Source organism: Musa acuminata, chromosome BXJ2-10 (genome assembly GCF_036884655.1).
Source record: "Musa acuminata AAA Group cultivar baxijiao chromosome BXJ2-10, Cavendish_Baxijiao_AAA, whole genome shotgun sequence".
In the NCBI taxonomy this organism is placed as follows: domain Eukaryota; kingdom Viridiplantae; phylum Streptophyta; class Magnoliopsida; order Zingiberales; family Musaceae; genus Musa; species Musa acuminata.
This window is the reverse complement of record NC_088347.1, coordinates 21,873,661-21,900,903: the sequence shown is the minus strand read 5'-3', so window position 1 is coordinate 21,900,903 and position 27,243 is coordinate 21,873,661. Positions and strand designations below refer to the sequence as shown.

General features: G+C 44.5%; 4 protein-coding genes across 6 annotated transcripts; 1 reads left to right on the top strand and 3 right to left on the bottom strand.

Annotated features, from left to right (window-relative positions):
• Nucleotides 1-1,390: 1,390 nt before the first annotated feature.
• On the top strand, nt 1,391-2,608 carry LOC104000189 (LOB domain-containing protein CRL1). Its single transcript, XM_009422175.3, has 2 exons — nt 1,391-1,729; nt 1,817-2,608. Exons 1-2 carry the CDS (start codon nt 1,451-1,453, stop codon nt 2,195-2,197), a joined length of 660 nt encoding a protein of 219 aa, XP_009420450.2. The 5' UTR covers nt 1,391-1,450; the 3' UTR covers nt 2,198-2,608.
• Nucleotides 2,609-3,631: 1,023 nt separating this feature from the next.
• On the bottom strand, nt 3,632-18,821 carry LOC135582135 (autophagy-related protein 9-like). 3 transcript variants are annotated; one of them, XM_065128141.1, is made up of 10 exons: nt 12,567-12,820; nt 10,690-11,416; nt 10,288-10,602; nt 9,577-9,799; nt 7,748-7,927; nt 7,445-7,651; nt 5,863-5,940; nt 5,714-5,784; nt 5,526-5,636; nt 3,632-4,848 (listed from the first exon to the last, which is right to left on the bottom strand). In XM_065128141.1, exons 2-10 carry the CDS (start codon nt 11,250-11,252, stop codon nt 4,026-4,028), a joined length of 2,571 nt encoding a protein of 856 aa, XP_064984213.1. In that variant the 5' UTR covers nt 11,253-11,416; nt 12,567-12,820; the 3' UTR covers nt 3,632-4,025. The 3 variants fall into 3 exon arrangements, with proteins under 3 accessions (XP_064984213.1, XP_064984212.1, XP_064984214.1); XM_065128140.1 differs by having other exon boundaries at nt 10,690-11,309; nt 12,567-12,819; XM_065128142.1 differs by lacking the exons at nt 3,632-4,848; nt 5,526-5,636; nt 5,714-5,784; ... (3 more) ...; nt 9,577-9,799; nt 10,288-10,602 and adding exons at nt 14,214-14,274; nt 14,353-14,753; nt 16,644-18,821 and having other exon boundaries at nt 11,293-11,416; nt 12,567-13,702.
• Nucleotides 18,822-19,691: 870 nt separating this feature from the next.
• Nucleotides 19,692-21,633, bottom strand: LOC104000187 (lysM domain receptor-like kinase 3). The gene has a single exon (XM_009422172.3). The coding sequence runs from the start codon at nt 21,465-21,467 to the stop codon at nt 20,181-20,183; it is 1,287 nt and encodes a 428-aa protein (XP_009420447.2). The 5' UTR covers nt 21,468-21,633; the 3' UTR covers nt 19,692-20,180.
• A 546-nt stretch (nt 21,634-22,179) lies between these two features.
• Nucleotides 22,180-26,902, bottom strand: LOC104000186 (ABC transporter F family member 1). The gene is made up of 6 exons (XM_009422171.3): nt 26,715-26,902; nt 26,391-26,622; nt 24,483-24,556; nt 24,187-24,397; nt 23,874-24,108; nt 22,180-23,542 (listed from the first exon to the last, which is right to left on the bottom strand). Exons 2-6 carry the CDS (start codon nt 26,613-26,615, stop codon nt 22,485-22,487), a joined length of 1,803 nt encoding a protein of 600 aa, XP_009420446.2. The 5' UTR covers nt 26,616-26,622; nt 26,715-26,902; the 3' UTR covers nt 22,180-22,484.
• Nucleotides 26,903-27,243: the final 341 nt, after the last annotated feature.

Here is a 27,243-nt window from a genome sequence, read left to right as displayed (position 1 = left end):
GAACCAGAAATGGTTCTGAGCAGGTATGATAAGGAACCCTAGTGAGAGTGACAGGTAGAAGCAAGAAGAAGCTTCAGCGAAGAGCTCGCAATAGCAGGACCTGCCTTTGTGATCCTGGGTAGAGTCAACGAGACTGTGTAGGTTGGTGTTGTTGGGACGTCGATGACGAGAGATGAGGTTGGATGGGGAGAAGACAACGTTGAAACCCTAGAATCTGGAGTCGGAAGCATGCATGGTGGCCCGCACGTAACGCATGTGCCGGGGTTTGACCGGTCTTCGAACACGCTTCCTTAAAATTAGATCCGATGACAATACCCGATGATTAGGATTTCATGTAATCTAATATATGATCCGAGTCCAAGAATTGTCGATCGGATTCGGATCGAGTTCCAAGGTGGATCCGACTCAAACTATAACTATTTGAGATGGAGGGAGGTTCTCTCTCTAACTAGAACACCATTTGAGCATCTAATCCTAATGGTACAAGTAAGTAACCTCCACGCCTAATTGGGAACTCCAACGTGAGTCAATCAAAGATGTCGTCTTAGCTATCTATCTATCTATATCCTCTCTGGGCAGTGTCTCCCCGCTTCCCAACCCTCCACCCCCACTTCCTCTGGTCTCTCACGGGTGGGGCCCTGTTGGAGAATGAGATGCCCACATGGAGTAGCCTTTGTTGGGGGACGATCTAAGAGCCCGGTAGACGCCACAACACACTGTCTACCATTGGCACACGCTCGGGACATGTGGGGGCTTTGATTTGATACGCATCATCGTCCTTGTGCACCTCAGTTGCAGGCACGTGATGGTGAATCCCAATGTCTGCAACAGTGTCACCTCTTTCTCTCTCTCTCTCTCTCTCTCTGTGTGTGTCTCTGGAAATAGAGTATTATAGCATCAGTGGAATTTGCATGCCAATCAACCCTTGAGAGGATTGAGACATTGCTCAGGGATGCATGTTTGTGATGTAGACTCAAGTCACGACCCTTAGTCGTTTGAGATTGGTCAAATGGCTTGTGGTTTGTGCGTTGGGCTGCCATGCCTCCATGCTCGAGTGGCCAACAAGTGCAGGGAGAAGACAATGCCACAAAATACTGCTGCTGTTCCTCCACCGAGCGATCGAACACAAGACACTAGAGTCTTTGAAACGTTGGGTTTTGCTTGATTGATTTTTACCGAGGGAGGGAGAGAGGGAGACGATGTTGCAGGTTAATGGTGGATTCATACGGAAGGTAAACATGCTCGTCATTTGTCGTGTTGAGGCTCTCCGAGATGGAGACGAGGTGAAATGAAGGCCCAGGCACGATAAACAATGGGTGGTGCAGGCCATTAAGGAGACCGGCGCAAATAAAGTATTGGTTGCACTGGTGCTTATAAGGGGGAGGTGAATCATCAGGTAGCCTGAGATCGAGGGATAGAGAGGAAGAGATCAGCAGAACCGGAATCCGAGATGGCGGGGCTTGGATCTCCTTGTGGCGCATGCAAGTTCCTGAGGAGGAAGTGCGTGCGGGGGTGCGTCTTCGCCCCCTACTTCAGCCACGAGCAGGCGGCGGCCCACTTCGCGGCTGTCCACAAGGTGTTCGGGGCCAGCAACGCCTCCAAGCTCCTCATGCACCTCCCGGTCGCCGACCGCTCCGAGGCGGCCCTCACCATCTCCTACGAGGCGCAGGCTCGGCTCCAAGACCCCATCTACGGTTGCGTTGCTCACATCTTCGCGCTGCAACAACAGGTGAGCGTCTGCTGCTCGCAAGTCACATTGCCGACGTGCTCAGATCACATCCTCGGTCTTAATGGAAGAGCTTCCGTTGCTATGTAGGTGGTGACCCTGGAAGCCCAACTGGCCTCCTTGAAGGCTCAAACCACACAAGGTTTTGTCAGCGGCTACTCTTCGATTCCCAGGCTTGAAGAAGACAGATACGGCAACAAGCTCCCACCCTACCGACCGGGAGAGAGCTTACCCCTGATGCCCCAGCCTTTAGCTGCAGACGCCCCCGTGAATCCTGAAGCCATGCTATGCCAAGACAACGAGCTTGTGGACTCCAACTCCTTCCAATCTTCCCAACTCGAGCTCGTCGATGACAACTCATCCTGCGCCATGGCCTCCCTCGATCTCGAAGCATACACATGGAGATCGGCGCATCACCATGACATGGAGGACCTTCACTCGGTGGCATTTGGCCGTCTCAATTGCGCGTGAGACGGCGAGGCGGTGGAGGGAGTCGAAAGGTTTTGATTCTTGCAACTCCCACAAGTCCATGGAAGAAGCTGGTCTTGCTCCTGTGATGGGGCTCGTCAATGTACTGTACCTACATAGGAATAAGAGAGCTGAGCTCGTTCGAGCTTACTGTCTTCGCAATGGGGAGTCACGGTTGTTAGATTAGGAAATCTAGGAGACCCTCGGGATCCAAAAACCCTGCCTCGAAATCATGATGATTAGGTTTTTATATGGTTGGCATTCGGAAAAGGTGCTCATAATTGTATGCACTTGTTCCCACTGAATGCTTGCACCAGTGGCTGCAAGATCCAAACGACGAGTTCTGATCTCCAGGAGACAGTGCTGAAAAGGCAGATGAACAGTTTGTTGATCCTGCAGTGATCCTTTCTCTTACACAGTAAATAACAAGTGTGATTCGGCTCATTCGATGAAACACTGTGCAACCGAAGACTTCCAAGTATGTGAGTTCCGTAAGAACATTAACCAAGTAGGTCGATGCCTTGTTTTCTTACCAGAAATCAATTGCATGGACAAAGGGAGAGGGAAATCTTATTGACACAAGCATAACGCTCTCTCTCTCTCTCTCTCTCTTATCGATCTATCTCTTCCCTAATATGTGTATGCCTCTTCTTTGTTTTCGAGATAGAAGCCGGTATTTGGATCGCAACTTTGATGACTGGGGGAGCTTTCCGACACACTCAAGCTTGTTCCTTCTTCCTTTCGGCTGTCGACCTTTCCATCACCCCCAACTGCGATGGTGATCGGAGAAAAGATGATGCTTCTTCATAGGCTAAACCAAATTGGCTTTAGCTAGTGGAAAACATCTGATCTGTTGCACCTTTCTTTATTTCGTTTCTTCTGGCTTTCAGGTGGTGATGTGTATCGGAAAACAATGTTTGACCTGCTTTTGAGTCTGAATTCAAACATCTTAAGCTTCGGTGTATCGGTCAAACAATGGGTTCTAAAAAGAGTTAAAGCTAACTCAATCATCAAAGGGACGGATGTAAAATGTTATTCAAATGATTGATGTGGAATCTCGTCCAAATGAATAGAGTATCGGTTGGAGTTTGCACCACTACAAGTTGCAGGCTTTGGTATACATACATATATGCTCTGACATGGCAGCTATTGGATAAACTCGATGTATTTTTTTTCTGATCACATCTCATACTTACTTCAACAGTACAATCCTAGTTTTTGCAACCAGGCACAAAATCTCTCTCTCTCTCTCTAAGGTTTCGTTTTCTTGTAGTAAAAGACACAAAACTCCTCCTTCACGGAAAAAAGGTTCGACGTTGTCTTGACTCCTTTCCCCTTACGGATCAAACGGAACCCAAGGATAGAGAGAAGAAGAACACACACACACATACACACATAACTTGGAAGCTGCAGGATCAAGAACCAAAGTACAGGATATGAAACCATTTGCAATGAGCTTCTTCAGATCAATGTGATCAGTTACACACACGTCATTCAGAAACCAGGAACGTGATTGCAAGAACAAAAGCATAATTCAATGTCGGTGCACATCAATCATCAATTCCGAGTAATCTGGTGTAGAAACACGGGGCACGGTTATGCCTCGGGTTAGGGTTAGTGCTTCTCGACCTGCCTATCCTTGCCATCCAACAAGGAGGGAATCACAGGGCATTATTATTTGCATCATTAAGAGGGGCATTCGGAAAAATGTTTTGCTAAATATATGTACAAAAGAATACTGCCCCTTCGAATCTGAACACAAATTTCATCACCGTTACGCATTGCAAATATTATAAACCCTGACATCTGTGTCTGTAATGGTGGGTGTATATCAATGAATCCGATCGTCGCTCATTCGTGGTATTCTTACTGTCAGGTTCTTCAACGTTCCAACATAACTATCTACAAATGGGAGGTCTAGCACTTCATCGTCAGCTTCACCCACGTCACTCGTCTCGGATAATCTTTGAAGGTTACCCAGATATTCGCTACCGCCACCATGCACATCATCACTGTGATGACTATAATCATGGTGCCCAAAGCTGGGGGGTTCAAGAAAACTGGCCTGAGCCGCAGAAGCAGTAAGAGCTGTACGGTCCCACCACCGATGATGCATGATGTGACGGTCTAGATCTTGAGGTGCAGAATTCTTGAACAAGGAGCCAGAAGTGGAGGCTTCAATGTGACTCTGAAGACGGTCAGAGAAGGGAAGATCCCAGCTCTGATCCGTGTTCTTGACCTCAGTTTGCAGGTTGCTCTGTGTCGCATGAAAATCTTGGATCGACTCAAAAGCCATTTCTTTTTCTGACAAAGGTGAATCTTCTGGATTTTCCGGATCCTCAAGAGGCTTGGAAGTGTAATACCAATCCAGAATATATGGGTGATTTCTTTGTTCATGATTTGTTAGCCAGACAGACCCCGGGTGGTGGTCATACCTTGGAAAGCCTCCATTACCAGAAAACACATTGCCTGAAGGGAATCTGTGGATGATTTCATGCCGGACTCTCAAACCTCGGATTGTTTGCCATGTCCATGTGTGTGAATTATCCTGCAGACGGCCTTGGTGGATCTGCTTCTCCTTGAAATTTTGAAGAGTGGAAAGGAACTGTCGACCATCATCACTGGGTTCCCAGGTCGGGTATGTGCATTGGAAGCTGCATAAGATGCAAACAGCCTGAAAGTTAAGAAACCAATTGACATGAAATAAGATCAAAGATGGAATCCCAATAATCATGTTGACCTTATGAAAGCGAGAGAAGACAGGAATGTATTTACCTCGACCGGTATGCTTCTTGGAATTAATAAGCAGCATATGTATATTAATAAAGAGAGAAGATGGTAATAAACTATATAAAAACCAGCTCCAGAGCACTCCGGATTATTAATCTCTGGTGAATGTATTACTTGATTTGGTAGTTCTGAAGCATTATCCACATTAAACAAATCAGGGTATTCTACATCAAACAGGACATACGGAAATATTAAAATAAAAATTAGATAGTTATTCCAACCTCAGGAATGGTCAAACAAGCACAGTAGAATTCAAAATAACTCTGTGCCTTTTTATTAACTACATACTGGACATAACTATGATGCTGAGTTGTAGAAAAATTTGCAAATATATTCATGAGGAACACATTGACAACAAAGCATGTGCTTCAGTCCCATGCCACATTGAAATAAAAATTTGCTTCAGGAAAGTCTAATAAGAGACCCAACCACAAACAGTAGATAAGTTTATGCTAATCTATCATTCCCTGATGCTTTAGCGAAAAAGAATGCGAAATATCATCTCTGCTTAAGTGACTCAACACTTCCAATAAAGCAGTACCTGAAGAAAGACTTCTCCATTTTCCCTTGGGAACTCCTCCTCTCTCTTGCTGCATCATAGGGAGAACCATACTGCCCATTCCCATGGCTTTTGAAGTCAAAAGCACTGAAACTGCACAGCAACGACGAAGGAAAAATGTGAATGAAGAGAGGGAGAGAAAGAGTAGAATCAGAAAGCGAATGAATAACCTGCAGATGTGACCAACGCCATCAACATACACTGTGTAGTCCGAGATAAAGCGTAGGATATCGTCAACACGCTATAAAGCCACAAAATGTAGTGTTACAAAGTGCATATTGTCATGCCATACTTTCCAATTTGAAATAATGAGAGATACCTCGGGTACAACAAATATTAACATAATTGGAGTTAGGAAAATTGACACCATCTCCTCCAGCAACATCATTCCAGTATACTGCAACAATAACAAATCTCATGAACAAGACTATTCAAAGCTTGCAAGTAAGCTGGACGAAAGGTACAAAAAAGCAGAGGAAGTTGACATACGGATGCACAGTACATATTATATAAGTCGGTGCTAGACATGCAGAAAATTTTCAAAGCAATAATTTGTTTTGCTATTTACTAATTTTGCTCCAAAAAATTTAGTGGACAGGTAGCAAGTGATAATCTAATTCATCAATATATAGATAAGGCGATACTAGTCAAGTCAGAATATAGCTTCTGAAGCAATCATTAACAAATTGAACATATGCAAGCTGGATTGTGAAATTTTCACCATTATGCAGTCATCATCTTTCAGCACAACAGGTTTTTGAAATCTCACTATGCTATTGCATTTGTTTCAAAAGAAAGGAGGCTAATATGAAGTTAACAAATAGACAAAGTATTTTCGCTAGCACCATCTCTGATGTATGACGAGTTCATGAAAAGTAAGGAAAATATTTTTTTTATATCTGAGAATGAACAAAGGGAAAAAGAAATAAACGAAAAGATAACAACAGTGAAGAATAATTAAAAAAAGATAATTACTAGATTTACTCTAGCTTAAGGAGTAATATTGTTTTATAACTTCGCATGTATCACATGTAGAGAATAAAATTACATCAACGGAAATTAAAATGTGACTTCACTGCTCACATAATATGCGAAAAGGAACTTCATTTCATTCAATAATTTTATGACGTTTAACTACAATCCAACCCCCAAGTAGAAAAAAGAAATCCAATAAAAAAAATATATCCCTAAATCAAAACATACCAATTATTTCATTTTTTCTTCTTTGAGGAAGATATATTTTCATGTTTGCTTTGGAAATGATATTTGTTGAGAAAATACTTGTTTGATGGTTGTAAAGATAAGATCTTCAATCGAATTGAAGACATAAATTTCTTTTTCCTTAGAGTCATCAATCAAACATAAGTTTGTCTTCTTTTAGTTAATTTTTTTTTCCTTTCTCTTGAGCAATATTGATAAGTAATATGAAATTATGGAAGTTGTTACCACTTGACAACTTATAACATTTTGCAAAATACCTTTCAAACTAATAAAATTCATACAAATGAGATATTCACTAAAGTGGTCCTCCATCAATCTCCACTTATATATTTCAAAACATTAGGACAACCAGATGGGAGATATCAATACTTGTCCACTTCCATAAATTAGATCCATCAACATTTAATTGCAAGGTAGTTGGCCCTCTAAAATATCCATCAAAGCAAGACAAATGAGCCTTAATCAAACAATTGAGCCATGAATCACCAGGCAGACAACTACAAGATTCTGATGGGAAACTATTGCAAATGAGATACCATTCATAAAACAGAAGCACATACCTTGATAGTGCAACATAATAACTGCAAAAGATATATAGCCAACATCCAAGCAGAAGGTACACAATGCACAGTTTAGCATCATTAACAGGTAATAATAGTATGTAGTAAATAAAATCTTACCTGGAACAGGGTCTCAAATTCTGAGCGAACGAAGTCACTGTTTTCTTTACCGCGCCATTTCTTTGGCATATAATGCGTATGATCCACAACAAGAGACATGGCTCCTTCATGATCAAGGACCTGAAGCTCATCAGCTACAGCAGCTCGACTTATAGCAGTTACAGATCCAAAAATGGCAGCATACCAGAACAAATTGCGACCAAAAACCTGCAGATTCAGTTGAAATTACAAACGAAACTGCCATGATGTCCTGTGTGAAAACAGAATAGTGTATGTACAAAAAAAATTTATTCACACACTTACATGGCCCTCCAACAGAGATTCATCCATAAAGGCAATAATGATCAAAATAGCAGCAAAACCACCGGACACAAAAGATATAAATTTCGCAACTATGGTCACAAGAGGTGCAGGAAACTGCTTAAGATAATTTGAAGCGTGTACTATGCTATTGCTCATGCGATATCTGAACAAGTGTTCAACCTGAGTTGTGTAGGATGTGCCAACAGTAAATAAGAATGTTAGAGGAAGAATTAACCTATCTTATAAAAAAATCACAAGCTTAAACATGACATACTTTAACCAGCATAATGTAAAATGCATCAAACAAGCATGTCTAATTGTCAGAATCTTAAAATAATAAAGGAACATATGCAAACTTAAGATTACAAGTATGTTTAACTATGACATAACCTAGCATATAATTTAGCATGGATCCTACAATTTCAGAGTCTTAGTTATTAAAGACACATCAGCAATTTTAAGCATGCTTCTAATAAAGTATTATATATTAAGCATGCTTCTGGTAAGTTATTCCTAGAGAATACCCTTGAATTTATGAAGCATGCCCACACAGGCACAATAAAGTATAAACAAAAAAAAATCACTATAAAACATGGCAAAAGGACAACCAAGGTTTTAAGTCTCACAATTTATCCAGCATATGATCTGAGGGATAAGTTTCGATGACAATAAACACTGATATCCATACCATTCTATACGATCACCCTCATAGGCAAATTTGGATTTGTTTCTTAAGAACAGGCTTGGTTTCAGGCCAAAGTGACACTATGAAGTTCCTCACTGGCTAACCTTTGGTTTACTTGACCTATAGGAATCAACAAAAAAGCTTCTGTGCCACCTCTTGCATTGGTTTTGTCATGGATATCTGTTCTTGTTTCCTTATCTTTTTAGTTCACTGTTCCATTGCATGACATGTTACGCCATGCCATGCCATGCCACCAGCACATATCATGCTAGTCACCAATTGGAATGTACTAAAAACATATGAGAGCAAACTTGAACACCAAAATAAAGTGAAAATATTCAAAGGTCAATGCCATAAAAAGAATGGGTTCTGAAGTGTTAATACCAAAGTAGCAGCAAAAGTTTTAAAATAAAATAATTAATCTTTTTTGTGGTAAAAGAAGAAAGATATTACACAATAGCAACAACAACAATTCTGGAAGGCAGGAGCTAAACAAGATGTTCAAGCTCTTGGGGTATACACAACTAGAAGATTGGCTCGGTACATGATGAGGCTTGCTCAAATGTGGAATCTGGGGAGGGTTAATATACACAGTCTACTCTTCGCAAGCAGAGAGTTTGCTTTTGTGTCACAACTATTTACCACTCTACTAGAAATTTAAAGTTAAAATTTTACAAGAAAAGCTACAGCATGATTTTATGACTCTGTTTGTGCAACCAAAAGAACTAAATGACACTGAAAAGAAGGTATTTATATTAAAATCCTATTCTCCAACATTTATCAAGATGAACATATATAAGTGTGGAACTGTATGTATGTGCAATATGATCTATGCCAGTAGATTACATGCATACATAGTCCATGCCTATGTGCAATGCACTATATCATATAACAAAAATGTAGCAATTCATGATTACGGAGCCTACTTGAACTTTTTAGCATGCTTTGGCCCATTATAGCATGCTTGGAATGGTACATATTATGTTAACCAATGACAAGCATGGCTAGGGCAAGGAACACCTTAAACCTTAATATGATGTACAAAAAACATCAGTTATCCAACAAGACAATTGAGAATAAGGATTTCCAGATAGTCCAAATCTATACATATGAACCGTCAATAAGAATCGTTTAGGGCAAGTACCTCATTGAATTCCCTGAATATCCACTTCGATAAATTTGACCACCTCCGAGATGATGCTGTGCTTGGATGATGATAGAACTGTTCAGCATGCCTTAGGAACAGGTATACTAGCATGAAGATTACTAGACATGGTGAAATGAGAAACATCCCAATCCCAACAATCTTTAGCCTCTTTCTCAATAATGAAGGGTTCTCTAGGAATTCTCTCCGAATACAAAATTTACTACAGAAAAATGATTCCATTGTCAGCACATAGATATTATCAGGGATTTCTTTTGTTCTCTCTTCTAAGCAATTACAAATGTCAGAAAATCTAAGTAAGAATATGATGCATATTCACATATTTAATAGAAAATTCAAAGACATAATAGAACTACAAGAATATTAAAGTAATGTGAAAAGTAAATTCTGCAAGTAAAATACACAGTAAACTCAAATTAATGACTAAGAGTATCAAACCCTACTTCACCATTATGTTTCTGAAATTTAAAAAAAGGAAAGAAATTATTGAAGTAAAGTGCTTGCTCTATGAACTCCAGGATCGATTACTACTTTTCTAATATTGCAGCAAAACTCCCTGTAAAGTATCTCCTGAAACTATAATACCATATGCTACAACCTAGTAGATTTAACCTGAAACTTTTAATTGCTCATCACCAATTATGATGTATATAGCAAGACTACAAGTGACAGGATGACGAACAAAATTACCTGTCAAACATACTTTGAAATATGCACCAATTTAATGTCCATTCAAGAGTCTTTGGTAGTATCATATGATATTTCCTCCCATTTTTAATCAAAACAGGACCAGCTCCAGGGATCCAACAATGAATTGGAAAAGCAAGAACACGTTTGTTGAGCATTCCAATTAAGTAGTTCTCCTTCCGCATCATTCGCATCACTATGTCATGTGCAGTAAGATTTCTGATCACACACAGTTGCTGTGACCGCTGTAATTTTATGACTTTTTCTAACATAACGGGCCATGAAGTTGTTTGAATATCACGATCTGTGACATTGAGACTGGAGAAAAAAAGAAGAAATTTATCTTGATTTATTCAGCTATTGTACAATGTGAAATTTAAGCATATAAAGGATCTGAAACTTGACCTGTTATAATAGAAGTCACGAACTTTTAGTGTACTTTTGAATTGCACAATGAACTTCAAAAAGTTGAATACTCCATAGATTGCCAATATAATCATGGACCCAACAATGACACCTTTGGTAAAAGTAAAAGGTACAAGTGGGTGTTTATTGATGGCCTCCTTTGCGAGATCACAAGGCTTATTTCCAGACTCAAGTGCATCCATCCCACATCTTGCGTTGCGGAGAGCAGGCCAATCAACAACCAATAAGAAAAACCAAATAAAACATTCAACAAAGATTACAGAAAGGATCTCAACTATCCACTTTAGAGTGATGCACCGTAACCCTTTCTCGCAATAATAATTGTAGAGAGATCCAAAGAAGAGATCTAAATCAACAATTGGTTCTGTGTTCAATTCTTCACCATTAAGAAGGCCAGATGGGCTGTCAGGATCAGGACCTGGCAACTTAGAGTAAACAGACAATTCTACATCAGTCGGCCTATCATCGAGCAACTGGGTCGTTAGAGGACTTTTGCTTCGCCATGGCCATTCAAACCGGCTAAGAACGTGCCTACTGAACATCTTTCAACAAAAATGAAATCAAGAAGAGGCGACCAGCCCATACCACAATGTGATTATCTGAATGAGAAATAATAACAAGCCAGAGATGTTATGACAGAAAAGATGAGGTTATCAAACCACAAGAGAATAGCCAAAATGTTACAAGAGCAGTAGCAGAGAGCAACCTGGCACATCATCAATTATATGAGACACATAAGAACATTATCATAATCATATAAAACAGAAATGGTTATACTAAACAAATAACATGTGTATAAATAGAATCACACAATTACCTTTTGTAATGTACTATGACCACATGAACCAAGGCATGCACATGAACAAAGAAAAAGGAAAAAACTGAGCAAAAGAAATAAAAATTATCAAGTTTGGTGTCTGGTCTCCCTCTACTAAATCTATCACCCTGTTCATAGCAACCAGCAAAGTTTCACACATTTGGGTAGTATCTTTCCACCCCCTTCGATACCCTCTCAGTGATGGCATTATGCAGCTTCCACATAATTTTTTTTTACTAAGAATTCAGGAAGTACAGTAAGATATCGAAGAACAACCAGAAGATGCAATTGCCATTCTTAAAGAGGGGGTACATGTAATCATTACAGGAGTATCTTTTGTCATCTATTAGGGCCACATGAAAAACAAGGTTGCGGAGTCTTAAATCAAAGAAAGACAGTGCTATTAAAAACGCTAAAGACGAAATCAAATTTTATGTCCTGCAAAGAAATAGATGTTTTCTACTGATAGATCAGGAGGGTCCATGATCCTACCATGAAGGGTTTCCACTTTCGTGTTATGCGCTTCTCTACCAAATCTAGACAATTCATAATCTTGTTCGTAGCAGTTAACATAGTTTCACACCTTCCGATAGTATCTTTCTTGCCCCACAATTCCTCCCAATGAAAGTAAATTGCCAATACAAGAACTAGCAAAACAAGTAATCACTCATGGTTCGTTTAGAGGGAGTAATTGTCACAAGCAGGACATTAAGACACCACAATAAACTCTACCATCAAGCGCTGGCTAGTCAGAAGACGGTATCTGGCACTATGAATAGGACAAAAAAGCAAAGCCGCATCCGAAACCTAAGCAAAAGCAACAATCTTGATACCAAATTAACATCCAAGAAAAACAACGACACTGGAAACACCCTTAGCGAAACCAAAGAAACCCCAAAACCCGGTAAATTCATCCTCGAATCGCATCGAGGAACCGGTTAGCCGATACGACACAACCTAAAGACTCCAAGACAAGATCCAAGAACCACCAATTTGTGCAAATTCCAAGGGAAAAAGACAAGAAGCAAGGAAGAAGTACCCAGAGGAGTCCGGAATCGGACGGAGTTCACGGAGTCCGTCTCGAGACCGGATGGATCAAACAACTCCAAGCGGCGAAGAATCGTGAAGGGAGGGAGGGATCGATCGATAGGACAGGGGGGTTTCCTTTTCGCCTCGAGCTTCTTTTCCCCGTCGCTTCGGTTTTGTCTCTCGCCCTTACGGCCTTCCCTTCAACGACGGATGCCGCCACGGGGGTCGATCGCGGGCGACGGATGTCGCGGATTGGGTTCCGTTCGGAAGAGGGTAAGATGGCGCCGCACGGCACGTGCGCGCTCGGCTGAGGTCGCGTGGGGTGTAATCGTTTTAGGTTGGACCGAGTCAACCCTGACGTTCGTCTCGGGTGATGTCATCACCTCTCACAGGCGATGGAGAAACCACGTCACCCCGTGAAAATTGCATGGTCGGTGATCTGCTTTGCTCGACCCAGCCCGTCATCACTTTCATTTGTGCTCGCCTTGCATACCAACCTTCCGATTGGATCAATGAAAAGGGGCCCATGGGCTGATGTCAGAAAGAACGCACGCGTGCAGAAACGACACTGTTAGATTGAGCAGTTCAGATATCATCACAACACCACAAACACTCGTATAGCAGAAGACGACCTACGAAGAAGCGATGCAGATCACTTCGACCACCGAATTCGACGAGAACTGCGCGGCCGCCCTCCGTGCGGATTCTGATGCGGCGATCAGCCGACGATCTCGTGCCGATCAGCCCACCGAATTCGGCGCAAAGAAACGGCGATCAGCCCACAAAATCATGGAACATCTGATGCGGATTCTGTTGGCCGCCCTCGTGCCGAAGGCCCAGCGTCAAGGACACCGCGTCAATCCCGCCGATGTCCATGGCGTGTTGGTAGCTCGCGAAGCTCATCAGCATCTCGCTCTCTTCAACCCTCGATCTCTTGTCGCCTTGCCACGGCTCCTGGGAGCGCTCGTCGGCGGCGAACACAGGCTCCATGGAAGGGCGTGCTCCGTCGTCTGTGCCGGGCATCATGTGCTTTGCATTAGCTGAAGTGAAATCCATTCCACTGGTTCCTGTGGTCTCCAGCATGTGGATCTCTTCTATCATGGGTTTCCATAGCCTCACCCTGGCGTTGATGAACCAGTTGGAAACCTGCATTAACAAAATCATCAAATAAAAACACCGAAATCTTATAGAAAATCTATCAAACTCTCACGATTGCGATTAAGCAACGAGAAAACATTCATCAGCCAGCTTCGCATTGGCCAAAGTACTGAAAACGAAAGGCAGGTTTCATGCGCAAGCATGAAATGTCTATCTATTAAGGAATGATGCATGTGATCACATTGGAAAAGCTCTCCCAAAGCATATCCTTACAAGTATGTCACTTCTAATCACAAGGTCTAGTATGAGTTCACCCAACGTTTGCCTGCACTATTGTTCTTGTGAGGTTAACACTATTTACTAGCCATTTCATCACTTATATAAAGAGGCTGGTTGAGCAAATAGATCAACCAGAGAAGTGGAGAATTCCTTTAGGAATGTTGAGTTGATAGGGAATGACTGAGTGGAAATTTTCTGTGATCCTTGTTATGTTTACCGCTTTAGGTAAAGCAAGACACAAGCATGTTCCACGGTTAAGACCTTAGATATGCATCAATACCTGATTCCTCGACAGGCCAGTCTGAGTTGCTAACATGTGCTTATCTGTATCGGTCGGGTACCTGGAAACAACAAACATACATGCAATGAGTTTGCAGGCAAGAAAAAGCAAATATGATGACCTCTAGATCACAACTTACGGATGAAGAAAATGCTCGAACAACCAGGCCCGGAGAACAGATACGGCACGCTCTGGAAGGCCCCTCTGTGGCTTCCAAACAGGCTGGTTGTAGCCCGTGAAGCTTAGGGTGCTTTCGCCCACCTTTTGTTTCTGAAGACTTTGATCAAGGTACTTCGACCGTGGGGTTGTCGTAGCTTCCCCTCTACTAAAACTGGGTGATGACAAGAGTTCCTCGCCGAGAACTTTGCTTATGTTTTGTATCTGCTCTGATATGGCATTCTTTAGACTCCTGAAGTGTTTTGAGATGGCTTTCAGGGCTAGCGAAGTGCAGGGTGTGGCAGAATTGAGGCCAGCAACAGATTCGAAGGAGGAGACCACCATCTGCATTTGCTGGTGGTATTGCTTATATCTTCTGCAAATCTTCACAGTCCAGGAATTAACACTTAGTACGACATGAGAATGCAGAGGACACCTCAGACTAGCAAAGAACGAAGCTCATTGACGGAACATAGGGAACAGAATATATCGAAAGAATTCACCGATAAAACTCATTGTATCACACTCAATATCATGATAATATTAGAAACCAACAAACTTAAAACATAATAATCACTGAGCTTAAACCATAATCTCCTCTTGACCATTTGCAGTACTTTTAGAGAACACACCATTTCTAGAGATCGAATGCTCCTTCGTAATGGAGTGACGGCACACAAACTACAGTGTAACACCGACAAAAGCTACCATTCAGTAATACATACTTCATAATTCTCAGCACATTTGCTGAGCAGTGACTCATGACTATAGGGACCAAACCGAAAATGAATCATCATCAACTCAATCCAACTTTTGCTCCACGATGCTCACTACTCATCTTGTTCCACATACTCGTGGGGTCTAATCCATCTACGATATGCTTAAACCATATGTTTCAGGTATTTTCTACTCTTCAAATCTTTTCTTTATTCGTGAGCTAATTCCATTCCATCAACAAATAATGGCAAACAGAAGTGCACAAGAAAGAAGATGTGTACAGCACTTAGTAGAAGAAAATTAGGTCAATGTAAGGTAGCCTAATGCACAGGATTCCCACCAAATGCAAGATTGTTTCAGCTTCTTGAACCTTAGTCATGTAGGTAACAAAGAGGCAATTTTGATGCCGTATCAAGACTCACCTTCTAATTTTAGGGAAACTCAAGAAATATTAATCATCTAAAACAAAAATCCATAATCTATTTACAGATTACTAGTCGTGTAGATGCGTACCACCCGTTTCGTACCATTTCAGGCTGTCCGTCAAACACTGATCAAGAGGAAAACAACTTTTACTTGCCTAAGAATCTTCTTGCTGATACATTATCAGACAATTAAAATTCATACATTAGACCTTGATTTAGAACCAAAGGCGACATAGAGTTGACACAAAGTAATCTATTTACATCTCCACCCGTTTCGTACCATTTTACGCAGTCCGTCAAACATTGATCAAGAGGAAAACAACTTTTACTTGCCTAAGAATCTTCTTGTTGATACATTATCGGACAATTAAAATTCATACATTAGACCTTGATTTAGAACCAAAGGCAACATAGAGTTGACACAAAGTAATCTATTTACAGATTACTAGTCGTCTAGATGTGTGCCACCCGTTTCGTACCATCTTAGACTGTCCGTCAAACACTGATCAAGAGGAAAACAACTTTTACTTGCCTAAGAATCTTCTTGTCGATGCATTATCAGACAATTAAAATTCATACATTAGAGCTTGATTTAGAACCAAAGACGACATAGAGTTGACACAAAGTAATATATTTACAGAATACTAGTCGTCTCGATACTTACATATTACTTGCCTAAGAATCTTCTTGTCGATACATTATCAGACAACTAAAATTCACATTAGACCTTGATTTAGAACCAAAGGCGACATAGAGTTGACATATAGTCTTGGTGTTTTGCATGTTAGTCAACGCCTTATTCTGACAGTAGGATTGCATCCCCATAAACCCACCACTAATTAGTTAGCCTGCAGTCAACATTTCATCATCCGAAAAAGGTTATTCTTTTCCTTTTCTATTTGCTTGTGAACAAAGCAAAGTCAAAAGTATTTCTCAGTCATTTATCTCTCGAGGAATAAGCTTATAGCTTCATAATTCTCATAGTCACATGATCATAGTCAGGCATCAGTTCCGGTGAATTCTTGATGCAGTGATGAGGCGATTCAACTTGCTAATAGAACATGAACAAGATGCAGCAGATGATGTCCAAAGCATAAGAGATGGATTTACTTTGGGTGAAGTGTCGACCAACCTCTTCTTGCATGTGCAGGAGTTTTGCCTTCTTCTGCTGGAATTCCGACCGATGAACCTTGGGAACCCCGCTACTAGAGCCGGCGCCGCGTTCACCGCCGGCCTCCACTGAGCTATACAACGTAGACGTCGATGCACCGGAGTTGCCTACCCTCGAGCTGCTCTCCTTCTCCCCGACCGCACCACTTCTGGAAGCTCCGCGGCTCGTCTCCTCGGCGAAGCACCGCTTCAGGAGCTTCGAGCCCGCGACCGCACAGCAGAACTCGTCCAGCAGCTGCTGCGTCGGCCTCAAGAACCTGGAGTTCTTGAGGATGGCGGCGTAGCCGGCGAACGGATGGCGGGCAGCGGCGCCACCAGGCGAGGTCACGACGTCTTGTAGTGATCCGCCACTGTCGTAGACCCTGTCGCTGATCAGGAACTTGGGGTACGGGCAGGACGGCCCGGCCTCCAGCTGCGCCGCGCCCAGCTCCGGCACTGGGCTCGACGCGAGGGTCAAGGACAGGCTTCTCGCCACCCTCAGATCGCTTCCTCCGACGGCGGATGCGTCTTCGTACTTGGCGCTCATGAGATCACCGCTCCACTGCGGAGGCGGCTGCCTGGCCATCAGCATGGCGTTGGCCGGATCCGCGGCATAGCCCGGCAAGAACAGCAGTTCGTTCCCGCCGCTATCGATGGCCCACGGACACGGCTGCTGTGCGACCGCCGAGACGAAGTCTCGCCCTTGGCTCGGAAGCGGCGATGGCAGCGAGACATAGTGCAAGTCCATCGATCCGTCGTGATACCCGACGAAGCCGGGCTTCGGCTGTTGGTGGCAAGAATGATTGTCCGGAAACAAGGAAGGATGCACGGCCCAGTCGCAACCTGGCTGACCACGGAGGGCAGCGGCGGTCTCGCCTAAGATCGCCGACGACGAAGGAACGATGAGGGGGACTTGGCTGCCTGCCGCAAAGTCCGTGGGGGCGGCGCCAGCTGCCGAACTGGAGAACATGGGCGGATCACACGCGTCGCGGAGCTGCAGGAGGTGGGACGGGATCCGGAGCTTGTCCCGGCGGCTCTGCTGGGCGACGTGGGCCTCCTGGCGAAGGCCGTTCATGGCGCGCCCGCAGCTGACATGAGTTGGCGGTGGAACCACAGTGGAAAGAGACAGGGAGAGCGGGCAGGAGGAGAGAAGGGCCCGGGGAGGGTAGCAAGGGGAAGGTTGGCTTTTAGAGGCCAATAATTTGCGGGCGTTGGAAGCCGAGACGCAGGCCAGCAGCCATGTCCATGCCTCTGCTACGAATCCAAGGCAAGTACAAAGCGAGATCACAGGATGGCAAGGATTGGAAAGAGAAAGAGAGAGACATATGGGTATAAGAAAGAAACAAAGAGAAGGAGGCGGTGGGTTTGAGGATTCCAAGCAAGCAGACACACCACATCGATTCACCGAAGCGGCAAAGGCCAGCGAGGAAGCGTGACAACTGCGCCTTGCTGAAACCTACTTCACGACATCATCAAAACACCCACCCGAGAAGACATCAGCAGCAGCGGCTACACATGCGTGAATAAAGCATGATACAAAGAAGAGCAGCTGTTTCCTCTCTTCTTCCCATCACCACTTCATTAGCGAAAAGGTTTACGCTTAGTGGCGGCAGCGCCTCTGCTACTGTAGCCGAATGCCACTGAAGGGGTAACATACACCGAGAAGAGAGGGAAAGGAGACGGACGCAATACGCCGCCTGTGGGGTGCGAGGGGGTGGAAGTGTTCCCGCCCAGCGGAGTTGCACACCGTCAGGAAACGGCGATCGGAAGCATCGACAGCGGGATTTGCGACGGAGACGGCTCCCGGCTTCCCTTCTCCGCTTGCGCTCGCCTCTAAGTGCAAGTCCCGATGCCTCGCTGACTCTCGCCGTCGGGACTAACGCCGTCACTGCGCCTGATGGAAGCCAGATGACTGCAACACGGAAGGGAACGTCACCCTGTTGCGGTACCCGTCACGTTACCTTCTTCGTGATTGGATCGTACATGAGTCGGGTCCGCAGTCAATAGACACGGACAACACAGTGGCAAAAAGCGCGTCATTTTCCCGGTCACTTTCCTCCGCCTGAAAAGCGCGGCTGCCAAGGACCACAAATGGACGACCCACGCTTCCACGCCAATAGTGCATGATGACGTGGCAAACAATAATTGGGTCTTGAGAAGTGGGTCCCAAACAAACAATGCCCGCAGGAGAAACCTGATGACGTCATCAGTGGTGGGCCACAGAATTCCCGGGAAATGAGGGGGACTACCGCCTGACCGAGAGATCTTTTGCTTCCCGAGCGGGTCTGCCTCTCTCTTCTCCCTCTCTCTCTCTCTCTCTCTCTTTCTTGACCGACCACCCCCCCGTACACATGTTCTCTCAATGCTTTCGCCATGAAATGCCCGTTCTCTTGGACTTCGTACCCTGCATGCCTTCCACAGGTTTCGCCCGCTCCCTACTATCTGTTTCGGTGGGGTCTAGCGCAGGTCGAGGACGACGAATAGGCCTACTACAGATTTGTAACAGGTCGATCCGCACTGCACCAAGCTGGGCGATGTGAAATCCCGTCGTCTCTCGACGGAAGAAAGAAACGCTGACAGCCAGACGATGAAGGTGACAGATCGAGGAATATGCATGAAGTGACGTTGATCCAAAGGATAATGAGCCAGTTTAAATAAATATTTTTGATCGAATTCTTGGATCGATCGGATAAACACAGATCTCAGGCGATGAAGTGGGTTCTCCGGTGGCCCACCTGCTGCAGGGCCGTACCGTCCTTCCAGAGACTAACACTGCGTCTCCGTCGCTGAGCGATGGCTTCTTCCTGTGCTCAAACCAAAGCAAAGGTTCTACTCCTCTGTCTGTATAACTTGGCTGGGAATCTTGAAAGTGGAGGGAGGGCAGACACGTGAAGAAGCCACCGGGAGCGAAGACTGTTCTCTCTCAAAAGACCTCCGGGCTTCCGCTCGGCATCCCATGCACACTGTACTACTCTCTCTTCTTCCCATGTCCTTTTCAGGTTTTTTTACTGTGAGAAAGCAACAAGCAAAAGAAATGAAATGATATGAAACCTTTATTCCTCTTAGTTATTCTACTGTTGGTGTCCATCGTAAACATATCTCTAAAGGCTTGTTATTCATGAGCTCAGCTCACAGATTCAGCGTAAGATGATGAACAAGGCCTTACTCCATTGTCGTTGACCACAGTAGATCTTCCTTCATTGTCAATTGACTGATGACTTTGTCTCAGCTAATTGATTTGAGAGACTTCGAAGTATGGCGTACAGAGGTGAGTGTAAGTTACAAGTGTAATATAAGGTACGAAGAATAATGGAATCGAGCTCGTGGACTTGTTGACCACGATCGAAGTGTTTGCACGGATCTCAAAGACGCCAATCAAAGGGCATGATACGATGCAGATCGCGGCGTACATCAGCGGTGAGTTGGTGTATGATCCCAACCAACATCAAATTTCGTGCCGACATCCCCAAGCGACGAAACTTCCTCTCGGGCCGAGACATCCATCGTGTTCCGGTTATGCTCACCGCGGAGCAATGGACACCGAGAAGTCGGTCGGAACGCCAACGCGCTCCGCCCACACCGTCGATTCCAGGTACAGCTTGGAGACCTTCCCGGCGACCCACGTCATGTCCGGCCGGGCCGCCGCCTCCGCATCCACGCACCGTAGCGCCACCGTAATCAGCTTGTCCGCCGCCTCCACCGGGAACGAGTCCCGCAACCTCCGGTCCACCCACTGCCTCACCCTCCCCCGCCGCTCCTCCTCTTCTTCCATCCTGTCCCCCTCACCTCCGACCGCCTCCCGCGCCGTGTCGACGAGGGAGACCACCTCGAAGACCTTCCGCTCCTTGTCGTGCAGGTACTTGAGCGGCTCCTCGCCGGAGACGAGCTCCAGGAGCAGCACCCCTAAGGCGAACACGTCGGAACTGCGCGAGACGGCCCCGTCGGCGAGCAGCTCCGGCGCCATGTACCCCCGCGTCCCCTCGATCTGGATCTGCCGCTCGCCCGACCCCTTCCTCGTCGGTGGCGAGGAGATCGAGGTGATATCCGCCTCATCGGCGGAGGGATCAGGAACCTCCCCCGCGAGATCGGCGGCGCCGAAGTGGCAGATCTTGGCGCGGAGGTCTGGCTGTGTGACGATGATGGCGGAGCTCTTGACCCGGTTGTGGACGCCAGCGACAGCGGAGGAGTGGCAGTGAATGTATTCGAGGCCCTGGGCGACGTCGGCGGCGACCTGTATGCGGCTGACCCAAGAGGCGAGCGGGGTGAAGCTGGAATTCCGTGGGTTTCGGAGGCAGTCAGCGAGGCTGGCGCCGGGGACGAACTCGTAGACGAGGTAAACGTTGTCGCCGGAGGTAGACGCGCCGAGGAGGCGGGCGAGGCTGCCATGGTGGGACCTGCCGAGGTCAGCGAGGCGGGAGGGGAGGTCGCGGGAGCGGCGGCGGAGGGGGCGCTGGATGACGACGGCGTCGCGGCCGCGAAGGGTGCATCGCCAGGCGGAGGACGAGGCTCCGGGGAGGCGCTTGGCGAGGAAGTTTTTGGTGGCGGCGCAGAGCTCTGGAAAGGGGTAGATGGCGGGGGCCTCATGGAGGGCGCCGCGAAGGGAGACGAGGCTGAGGGCGGAGGATGAAGCGGAGGCGGAGGCGTCGGAAGAGGAGGAGGGTTTAGTCACCGATGAGTTACCGGAGGAGGTGGAGGTTGGGGGAAGGCGGCGGCGGCGGTTGCCGGAGGGGGAAGCGGTGGAGGACGACTTGAAATTGGACCTGTGTCTGGGTGGGGCAGCCAAGACGGCGGCTTTGGACTTGCACATTGAGTAAAGGCATAGGATCGGGGAGCTCCGAAGCGGTGGCGGCGAGAAGGGAAGAGAATGAGAATGATAGGAGTGCAGGGGTGCCGCGTCGAACACGTTTCGTGACGCTCCACTCCCTTGTTTTTTTGTCTCCGCGTGGCTTCCCACGTGGTTCCGAAGGCAGTGGAACACGTCATGATTCTACCAAATTAAAACCCTACAATTCGTAACTAGCGTTATAGATCCTGTTCCAATCTTGCATCACAGAAAAGTATGCTGGCAAAGAGCAAGCGGTTGCACGAATCTTGAAGGACGGTAACCCATGTTCGGCTCGGGTTCAACATTTATTTTCGGGTCAAATCCAAATCTAATTTGGCAAGATTAAGGGTTTAACTATACTAGTCATTTGCAAGGTGCAATGTAGCGAGCATGGGAGAAGAAGACGACATCACACCACCGAGCGAGTACAGCATCGAGCGCACCACTCGTGTTAGGATCACAGACTCGTCACCGCCACCGACGGAGGCTATCCACTTCCATCTCCTGAGCACCTTCTGCAGCTCTCGGTGCGCAGAACGACTAGGCAACTAGAAAAAAGGGTGTGGCACTCCTTAGGAGTTCAATTTCGAACATATGGACGTAAGTGTTTTTGTTTTTCCATAAAGCACAAATTGTGAATAAAACCAGACTTCCATTGTGATATATCACCGATTTAGTTCCAAACAGGAGAATCGAATTCCAACAGAGTAATTCTTCACTAAACATCATCTCGTTCATGTTTAGATCGCAAATGCAACATAGGTGATAGTACAGATAAGACGACAAATAACATAGTGTGCTTGTAACAAAAGGTAATCATCAACCATAGTGTGGAGTACTAGTGCTACCAACATAGTAGAGGCTTCTGCCTAGGAGCCATATAATAATAGCATTCGAAAGGGTAGATCAAAGTGATACGTATCTGTAAAAAATCAACTAAGATGATTAGCGTAGTCATGGAATAAAAATGCTAACCTTTAGCTGCTCTCCTTTCACATATCAATCAGAGAACTCAGACTTGCTCCTCAGATGCTCCTTGAAGTCGATAATGTCACCCTCCCACCTTGTGGCCGCTTGATTCTCGCAGACCCATATCTCCTGGGCCACCTGGTTGATCAATCTGAAGTCATGGCTCACCAAAACCAGACCCCCATCCCACTCGTTCAGTGCTTCCGCCAGGGAATCGATCGTCTCGATATCCAGATGATTCGTGGGCTCATCAAGCAGCAGCAGATGCGGTTGCCTCCAGGCCAGCCAAGCAAAGATCACCCTGCTCCTCTGACCATCTGACAAGTTATTCATCGGCATCACCTGTGCCTTTCCTGACAACCCAAACTTCCCGATCGCAGCCCTCATCTTCTCTTCCTCGTTTCCTGGGTACTCCTTCATCATATACTGGAGCGCCGGCATCTCTAGATCAAGCTTCTCGGCCAGATGCTGATGGAACTGGGCAATCCTGAGATGATTGTGCCGCCTAACCATTCCATCCAAAGGAGCAAGATCGCCGGTCATCAGCTTGAGCAATGTGCTTTTCCCAGCACCATTAGGCCCTACCAAGGCTATTCTGGAGTCGAGGTCCACACCAAAATCAAGGTTCTTATAAATGAGGTTATCTGGAGTGTAGCCAAAAGTGACTCCCACAAACTGCAGGACTGGTGGGGGAAGTTTACCAACATCTGTGAAGCGGAATACCAGTACTTTGTCCTTCACCACCTTTTCTGTTAGTCCACCACGCTCCATCTTGGCAAGAGTTTTTTCCTTACTCTGGGCTTGCCGAGCCAGCTTAGCAGAACCATGACCAAACCGAGCAATGTACTCCTTCATCGAAGCAATTTGCTCCTGCTCCCACTTGTACTGCTTCATTTGATTTTCTTCCAGCTCAGACCGAGTCTGGACATACTGGTCATAATTGCCAGTGTAGAATTTTAGCTTCTTGTTCTGCATGTGTATGATGTTGGTACAGACGCCATTAAGAAAATCCTGAGAGTGTGATACCACGACTAGGATACGATCAAACTTTTTCAGAGTCTCTTCTAGCCAGACACATGCTTCCAAGTCTGCATAAGGAAATACAAGACCAAGCAAACCTTAGCTTCATTTGAATCATGAAAGCAACTCAGACAGCATACGCAAGATGCCACTTGTATTTGTTCCCAAGGACCCATGCTAAAATGAGTTTGCATTTATATATCAAACTTGGCATGGCCCATTAAACTTGTCAAAAGGTGTCCAACATGAATTTTTCTACCAATTTTAAAGTAATAAAACAAAATGTAAAGGCAGAATCGAATGGAATAATGATTAATCTCATCATATTACCAAGTATGGATACAGAACACCGAAAACCATTAATTTGCTGATTAAGAGAATAAGAACTTGATACTTTACCAAGATGATTGGTGGGTTCATCAAGCAAAAGGATAGTTGGATTCATGAACAATGCTCTAGCCAATGCAATCCTCATACGCCACCCACCAGAGAAGTCCCGGGTTTTCTTTGCTTGCATTTGTTTATTAAAACCAAGCCCATACAAAATCTCAGCAGCCCGCTTCTCAGCGGTTGATGCATCCAGTGCTTCCAATCGCTCGTAGATACGATCCAACGCTTCACCACCACCTCCATCCTATAATAAGACAGTCAAAACTTGTCCCAAAAATATCTGATCAATGACAAATATAATAAATTGTGCCCACAGACAAACCTCGCCAGCTAACATTTCAACTTCTTTCTCCAACTTCAATCTTTCTTCATCACAGCTGATCACAGCCTCCAAAGAAGACATGTCTGAAGCTTCAATCTCCCTCGTAAGGTGATATATATCCATGTGGTCAGGAATAGGGAGCTCTCTGCATCCTATTGCTGACAGGAGAGTTGACTTCCCACAGCCATTTAGTCCTAACAAACCATAGCGCCTACATGTAGAACAGATTAGCATCACCAATAAATCAGGGGGTCAAATCTAATTCCAGCATCATAAAGTAGATCAATATACAATACCTGCCATAGTTGAGCTCTAACTCAGAATCCACTATGAGGTCATGCCCATGAAAGGTTAATGATAAGGACTCGATCTGGAAAGGGAACAATTTGCAACCATATCAGAAAGAGAATAATTCAAAGAATATGAAACGGAAACCAAATACATAATGAATAAAAATATTCAAAGCAGCAAATATGTTAATCAGTTTATAACGGGTTCCAAATATTTGCACTCGTTGTCTGTATATCTAGTTCATTAAACATATTTGTTTGTGAGACATAATTGTGTCTCAAATAACCTGAATTGGCTGGTATTTTCATAATTCCATATCGATGTCCGAACTCAAGTATCCAATAATTATTTAAGGCTTTTCAGCAACATGTGGATACTTACATGTTTTCATGAAACAAAATATTGAAAGATTACCAGACAGGTACACAACCAAGACAAATTTCCTAAGATAGCATTGAGAAACTATGACATGGGGAGAGAAGTTGGTGACTAAAATGTACAGGAAGTAACGAGCAAAAAAAGAAAAAGAAGTATTGCAATAAAATGGTTGCAGATACAATTTGACCATTTCAAGTACAGAAATTGTAAATCACCAGCTTAGTTTATATGAACCCAGGGAAGCATCTAAATAGTTGTAAATATGTCAGTTGATTGGTTATCAGTGTCCAAGAACAATTACAAAATGGAACACCTCATCAAAACCGTTGCCATCAAGGAGGGCAATGGACCATCTAAAGAGCATTGTTCCTGTTCCTATTGCTTTTGATAGTGACAAATTTTTTTTATGCTTAAGTGGATACTCCTGTCAACTAGATAGAAACATGACAATCATAAACAACAAAGAATTTATCAAACTTCAAGATCTTGGAGTCCAAAAATCTAGTTTATAGTTCGAAGATCCTGGTGTTAAAAAATCGAAAAACAACTTACAAAATCTTTAGTTTAAAACTCCAAGATGCTGGTGTTGAATGATAAAAAAACAACTTATAAACTCATTATTTTTATGCTTCAAGATCCTGGTGTTCAATAATCAGGATAAAGCTTAGTTAACTATTGCTCTCTTGTTGTATAATTAATAATTTATCTTTCTTCCTCAAAATTGTTTTGACACAAACAATATATTGGTTAAATATATCTCACTACACTTCATTTCCATCATTTTTCATTAAGGCCACCCTTAAGAACTTCAAGAAATTGATACAAGGTCTAACACTAAAGGTCTTTCATAATCGAATAGGTCAATAGTAGGAGAATACAGAATGAAATTCACAATAATTTTTGGATTCTTATAAGAACTTTAGGCTCAAGGGTTCATGGAGACCGGTAAATATAGAAAAGTTCTGTGCTAGCTCACTCTAACAGCAATTTCCGATCCTGAGTTTGTTCTGTCTCTTTCACTAAAATATGTCAGAAAGCCAGAGTGTCTAAGCCATGAAGGGCTACAGTGTGTCCCTCAGCAAGATTCAGATACGTTCTTTTCAGTCAGACCTTCCAACAACTTTGCCAACACAAACATTACTGACTATCTATATAGAAAAAGGAATCTCCAACCTAAGAAACAACAGTGAACATCAAAAGAATCCTTCAAAGAAGCATTGCGTTCTGATCAAAATCCAAGCAGCGAACGACATAAAACTATCTAAATAGATCCGTTTCCCATGGAGATCATCCGTACGAAAAATCACAGAAACCTGCCTAACTGACATCCAAGAAAATTGAATTTTCATTTTTGGATTCTCGAACATGAGCCTCTCTTGAGTTAATAATCCATGATTTATTATCCTTCAGACTCATAGATCATGGTACTAAAATCGCAATTTCAATCTTCAAAATCGGGCCTTACGGCGGATCGCGTATTAGCTTATCGAACACATGCTCTTAAGAACCAAAAGGAGAATGAGCAGAGAGATCACATGAATATCCCTGGACTGGGGATGCGAGGCGAGGACGCCAGTGCACGTCCGATCCGAGATCTGGAGCGATCCGACTCCATCGGCGACCTTGTCCACCGCAGACCCGTTCGGCACCTTAGACGCTGCCGCCGCCTTGGACGACGCGGCGGCGGACTTCCCTCCCCTCTTCGCTGCCGCCGCGGCTTTCTTGGCGGCCGCCTTCTTCTTGCTCGCGTCCGACACCATCGTCCTGCTGGAATCCCAAGACAGACCTGAGTCCACCAAACTGAACCGAAGGGAGGTGCTACCCACCAAAAACTTCAGAAGAATCGATCTCAAACTTACAGGAAGCCGAGGAAATCCGATCGAATTCGAAAAGATAAATGGATCGGGGGGGCGGCGTGGAGGATCCAAAATTTAGGGTTCCGCACTTACAGATACAAAACACAAAACCTAGACGTTTACCCTTTCTCCTGCAACGGAGGAAAAGTATACAGACCCCGATGAAAGGGTCAGAGAGGGATGAAAGAGAGGGCGAGACGGGACTTTATAGGCAATGCGATCTCATACTCATTCGGGTTACAATGCGGTTGCGAATCCACCGTCCACGTTTTGATTTCCAACATCCATGGTTAATTTATTTCCGCATAAATTAAGACAGTTCCGAAAGTTTTCATTGGAATCTATAGGCTAATTATATATTAGCTTAATGTAGTTAAGATTTCTTTACTATCTCGATCATTAGATTTAAAAATTTATCCGTAATATTTATCTCCATTTATTCGTAACGTCGACCTTCCATGTATTATTGTCAGCGTCAATACAAATATAAAATGATATCGATGTCGAGCGATTCTTTCGTCGTTTTGCATGT

Excerpts from the sequence above, each read along its gene's own strand:
- LOC104000186 (XM_009422171.3), bottom strand. The coding sequence starts at position 26,615 with ATGGTGTCGGACGCGAGCAAGAAGAAGGCGGCCGCCAAGAAAGCCGCG. Across the intron at positions 24,557-26,390 it reads CCCAGTCCAGGGATATTCAT|ATCGAGTCCTTATCATTAAC; the intron begins GTGATCTCTCTG and ends TTCCCTTTCCAG. Across the intron at positions 23,543-23,873 it reads TGAACCCACCAATCATCTTG|ACTTGGAAGCATGTGTCTGG; the intron begins GTAAAGTATCAA and ends TTCCTTATGCAG.
- LOC104000187 (XM_009422172.3), bottom strand. The coding sequence starts at position 21,467 with ATGTGCAAGTCCAAAGCCGCCGTCTTGGCTGCCCCACCCAGACACAGG.
- LOC135582135 (XM_065128141.1), bottom strand. The coding sequence starts at position 11,252 with ATGTTCAGTAGGCACGTTCTTAGCCGGTTTGAATGGCCATGGCGAAGC. Across the intron at positions 5,785-5,862 it reads TAATATTTGTTGTACCCGAG|CGTGTTGACGATATCCTACG; the intron begins GTATCTCTCATT and ends GTGGCTTTATAG. Across the intron at positions 5,637-5,713 it reads GGCGTTGGTCACATCTGCAG|TTTCAGTGCTTTTGACTTCA; the intron begins GTTATTCATTCG and ends GTTGCTGTGCAG.
- LOC104000189 (XM_009422175.3), top strand. The coding sequence starts at position 1,451 with ATGGCGGGGCTTGGATCTCCTTGTGGCGCATGCAAGTTCCTGAGGAGG. Across the intron at positions 1,730-1,816 it reads TCTTCGCGCTGCAACAACAG|GTGGTGACCCTGGAAGCCCA; the intron begins GTGAGCGTCTGC and ends GTTGCTATGTAG.